At 61.2% G+C, this 5,033-nt stretch overlaps 1 protein-coding gene across 1 annotated transcript; it reads right to left on the bottom strand.

Annotated features, from left to right (window-relative positions):
- Nucleotides 1–3,014: 3,014 nt before the first annotated feature.
- Nucleotides 3,015–4,757, bottom strand: LOC104862255 (leucine-rich repeat-containing protein 15-like). Its single transcript, XM_010624068.1, is given in 1 exon segment — nt 3,015–4,757. A coding segment is annotated over 1 exon segment (1,743 nt).
- Nucleotides 4,758–5,033: the final 276 nt, after the last annotated feature.

The following is a 5,033-nucleotide window of genomic DNA, read 5'->3' as shown; positions in this document are numbered from 1 at the left end:
GTGGGGGCGCAGCCTGCAGTCCCGGCCTTTGGGAGGCAGGAGGATCACCACAAGCTCCAGGCCAGCCTGGACTGCATCTCAAGACTCTCTGAAAAGCAAAATGAAACCAAGAAACTGGTGGTCCTGCCTGTCTTTTCAGCCCCTTCCCTCCAACCTGATCCCAGCCTCCACATCACACGAGGCCCCTGGTGACCGCACACTGCCCCCTATTCCACTCTCCGGGGGCCATGCAGCAGCCCATTCCAGCCCCAAGAGCAGGACACAGGCGTTACCCCTTAGGGGGGAGGCTCCTGGCTTGTCCCAACACCCTGGCCAGGTGACACTTCCCAGGAGGGCGGCCCCATGACACATCTGGCCGCTCACTGGCAGGAAGGACAGGTGAGCACCAAAGGCTCCCAGAGAAGTCCCTGCCTACACCCAGCTGGGGTGACACAGCTGTCCCCAGGGCAGCCTCAAGGCTGGCAAGGGTGATAGTGCAGTGTCACGCCAGGCACTTCCTGTCGAGACCCACAGGGCCCCCAGGGTCCCTACCTCCTCTGTCCCTGCACGGCTCGTGCCTGGGCAGTGAGATGCACACCCAGGTCACAGGAAGCCCTGGCAGTGCTGGGCCTGAGGGACAAGGACCAGCTCCAGGGCCACACCACAGGCCACTGTAGCATCCAGGGCCCTGGTGGATTTGGCACATGACCTTCAGATGCCACAGCTGTTTAGAAACACTTTGTAGGCCCAGATGTGCCTTGGGGCTGTGATATATTTTGAGTGATACCAGGGCCCCAGAAAGGGATAAAATGTGAAGCACACTGGTTCTTATAAGCAAACATCCTTTCCTGGCCCTTCAGGGTCAGGGTACAAGATAGGAGGCCTGGTCATCCTGCCGCAGGGAGATTTCTTACTTGTCTTTTACAATAGAGGGAGCTAACATCGGTATAAGCCCATTAGGGAGCCAGGTGTGGGGGAGTGTGTCTATAATCCCAGCACTTTGGGAGGCTGAGGCAGGAGGATCCCAAGTACAAGCCCAGCTTGAGCAGTTTAGCAACTTAGAAGACCCTGTCTCAGAATTAAGGGCTGGGTGTAGCTTAGTTCAAAGGTCCTGGGTTCAAGATCCCATACCAAAGGAAAATAAAAAGCCCACCATGATAGGGAGATAGGTTTCCAAATCCCTGTAGTAGCTGAAGTTTTCCTGGGTGGCAGAGACCTGGAATTCTCTGACGCCACTGTTTTTACTCCTGAACTACAGCTGTCTAGAGAAAGACACCCATTGCCTCAAGCAGGGTTTCGCTTTCCGGAAGTAGACACTGAACCCCAGGACTCATGCACACTACGAAAGCTACCATGAGCCCATCCCCGGGCAGGGCCTCATGAAGTGGCCCCAGCTGTCCTCAAATTCAGGATCCTCCTGCCTCAACCTTCTGGGGAGCTGGGACTACAGGCATGAGCCACCGCGCCTTGCCAGCATGACATGTCTGTAACATGTATGAACATGTATGTAGTGGGAAGGGCAGTATGTGTGAGGAGGAAGAAAGCCCTGGCGCCCACGGCACGTCCCAGACCTCGGCAGAAGGCACTGAGGTTTCACTGCCAGCTGACTCATGCCCTGGAGACCTCACCACGGCTTAGCAGGGCTCCGGCTTCCCCTTAGATGCGGACATTCAGGGAGAAGATCTCATCTGTGAGCTATTTCGCTTCCCCCATACGGAGGTGAAAATTGCAAACAGATACAGGCGCGCCATGCCCATAAAAGGCTGGGAGAGCCCTCCGCTGAGTGTGGCCCATGGCAGGAGGGGTGTGGGAGCCTGGGCCTCTGTGCTTGGCCACTGACCATGCTGGCCCGGGCAGATGTGACCTCGGGTCTCAGGGTTAACATGCTCACCTGTCCGGGCCGGGGCCTCGGTCCTGTCCATACCCACAGCTGCTCCTGCATCCCCAGCTGCTGGCCTCTCACAGGGCTGGCTCGGGCGTCAGTGATGAAGCCCAGTCCCTGCGTGGAGGACACTGCCAACAGAAGGCCACGGCTCAGTAAAATCTGGGGACAGGGATCCTGGTGACGTTGTTTCTTTCTCTTTCTCTCTGTGTGTGTGTGTGTGTGTGTGTGTGTGTGTGTGTGTGTGTGTGTGTGTGTGTGTGTTTTGAGAGAGTTTCATGATGTAGCCCAGGCTGGCTTTGAACTCACAGCGATCCTCCTGCCTCAGCCTCCCGAATGCCAGGATTCCAAGGTGTGCCACCACGCCTAGTGACACTGTCTCTTGGTCTGATGTGGATTACACGGATCTACAGCGCTCGTGGCACCCATACAGCTGCACACAATCACACCCCGCTTCCTGGGGTGAATACTAACTGCCACACAGATCAAATACGAAAACACTCGTGGGGGATGGGAGGCACCTAGGGCACTAGGTTTCCTTCTCCACCCAGGACCAGTCGGCTGCATTAATGTTTTTAGAAGTCAGAAACTAAATCATTTTATTCCGTAAAGGTAACAGTTTCCAAGTGTGGAAGTTCTCTCTAAGGCCGAGTCTGTCGGTGCTCCTGCTCCAGGTGACAGTCGCCGGAATGAAGCAGAGGACAGCTGGGCCGGAGGTGGCCGGGCTTCCAGCTGCCGATGGAAGAAACCCGCAGCCTGGTTCTCCGCCCTCCTGGGGAGAGAGCCCGCTCTGCCTTGAGAAGCAGAAAATCAAGGGCAGAATTTTCATCTGAGGGGACAGCGCGCAGGAGAGAAGCGAGGAGCAGGGAGGTGGACTTCTGGAGCCCCGAGGAGGGGCTGTCCCAGGAGAGCGACCCCGCGGCCGGCCAGCGGGCTCTGCAGGCACCGCGTGTGGCCAGGGCAGGGGCAGCTGTTCTTGGGGAGGAGGTGGGGACCACGCATGTGACCCGGGGGTCCGCCAGACTTGCCCAGGGCCCGGCGGATCTCGCTGGAGGACGAGGTCCCCGCAGACGCGCTTCTCCCGGAAGCCTGGCTGCTGCGTGGCCCGGGGCCTGGGGCAGGCCGGTCGCAATGCCGGGCCCGGCCCGCCTCCCTAACACTCGTTGGGGGCCTTCATCTGCATCACGACCGCCTGGCTCCTCTTCTTGCAGCAGCAGCAGCAGATGCAGGCGGCGCGCGAGCAGGCCAGGGCCACGATGCCGATGACGATGGCGGCGATGGCCAGGCCGCTCGTGCTGTCCGAGTCCCGGGCGTCGGTGCCCCCGATGGTGGTCAGGTCGGTGGAGTCGCCCGCAGCGGCGGTCTCCGTGGCGGTGGGGGACACGGCCGTGATGTCGTCATAGCCGGGCGTGTCCGCACCCGGGTACCGCGGCGTCTCGGGGTAGACGCGGGGGTCTGGGGGGGCCTAGGCGCTGGGCGCGGCGACGTTGACGCTGATGATGACGAGCGACTGGCCTCGGACGTCGGCCGGGCTGGAGCACAGCGGGACGGCGTCGGTCCCCAGCCGGGCCCTGTTGACCAGGAGCCAGTTGCGGAGCGGCAGGATGTCCGCGTCGCACCGCCAGGGGTTGTCCTGGAGCTGCAGCTCGCACAGGTTGCCCAGGTGGTCGAAGATGCCCCGCGGCAGGTTCTCCAGCTGGTTGTTCTGCAGCTGGATGGTCGTGAGCCCGTTGACGTGCGCGAAGAGGTTGCCCGGGAGCTGGCGGAGGCGGTTGTTCTGCAGGGACACGTTCTGCAGGTTGGCCAGGGCGCGGAACACGCTCCCGTCCAGCTCCTGCAGCGCGTTGGTGTGCAGCGACAGCTCGCGCAGCTCCGACAGCCCGTTGAAGGCGCCGGGGGAGACGAAGCTGATCTGGTTGCGACTGATGATCAGCACTTGCAGCTGGCGCAGGTTGCTGAAGACGTTGTCGGGCAGGGTGGAGATGTGGTTGTCGTACAGCCAGAGCTCGCGCAGGTTGTGCATGGGCCCGAAGACGCCCGGCGACAGCTCCTTGAGGTTGTTGCCGAACAGCGTGAGCCGGTTGAGCTGGGGCAGCTGCATGAAGATGCCGGGCGGCAGCTGGGAGATGTGGTTGTTGGACAGGTAGAGCCGCTGCAGGTTGCGGTTGTTGTGGAAGAGCCCGGGCGACAGCGTGCCGATCTGGTTCTGCTGCAGGGCCAGCTCCTGCAGGCTGCCCAGCCCGTCGAAGGTGCCCATGGGGATGTCGGCCAGCCTGTTCTCGTACAGCCGTAGCACCTGCAGGTTGCCCAGGTGCTGGAAGGCACGCGGCGACAGGTGGGTGAGGCTGTTCTTGCCCAGGTTGAGCTTGGTGAGCCCCACCAGGTGGTCGAAGGCGCCGTCCGGGATGTACTCCAGGTGGTTGCCGTGCAGCTGCAGCTCCTTGAGGTTGCTGAACTGCGAGAAGTGGGCCGGCTGGATCTGCACCAGCTGATTGCTGGACAGCAGCAGCGACTCGAGGTTGTCCAGGCCCTGGAAGAGGCCGACGGGCAGGACCTGCAGCTTGTTGTTGGCCAGGCTGAGGTAGCGCAGCGAGCCCAGGTTGCGGAAGGTCCCGGGCAGGATGCTGGACAGCTCATTCTTCTCGATCCGCAGGGCGACCAGGGCCGAGGTGTTGAGGAACGGGGCCTCGCTGAGCTCCGTGATGTGCGTGTTGAGGATCTGCAGGCTCATGGCGTTCCAGGGCAGGGGCGTGGGCACCACGGCGATGCGCGCACCCGTGCACTCCACCTGCGAGGCCCGGGAGCAGGTGCACTCGCTGGGGCAGCCGTAGTAGGCTGAGGCGGCAGCCCAGGCCTGGCAGCCCGCCAGCAGGAGGAGGTAGTGTTTCAGTGGCATGGCCTGGGGAGGGCGAGAGCTCAGCTTTAGTCAGGGCACCCAGCCAAAGGCACTGTGGTTACCAGCTTGTTCGGTCTTTGTTTTCCTTTGAGACAGGGACTCACTATGTAGTCAAGGCCGGTCCTGAACTCAATACATAGCCCGCAAAAGCATAGCGACCCTCCTGTCTCAGCCTCCTGAGTGCTGGGCTCACAGGCATGTGCCATCGCACCCAGCTTCCCGAGGCTACTTTTAAACCAACATCAAGCTTCAGTTTCAACAGGGGCTCGGCTGGAA

Source organism: Fukomys damarensis, unplaced genomic scaffold (genome assembly GCF_012274545.1).
Source record: "Fukomys damarensis isolate Sample0158 unplaced genomic scaffold, DMR_v1.0_HiC HiC_scaffold_12, whole genome shotgun sequence".
Taxonomy (NCBI): Eukaryota; Metazoa; Chordata; class Mammalia; order Rodentia; family Bathyergidae; genus Fukomys; species Fukomys damarensis.
Note: the sequence above shows the minus strand (reverse complement) of the source record. Positions and strands in the feature narration are given on the sequence as shown.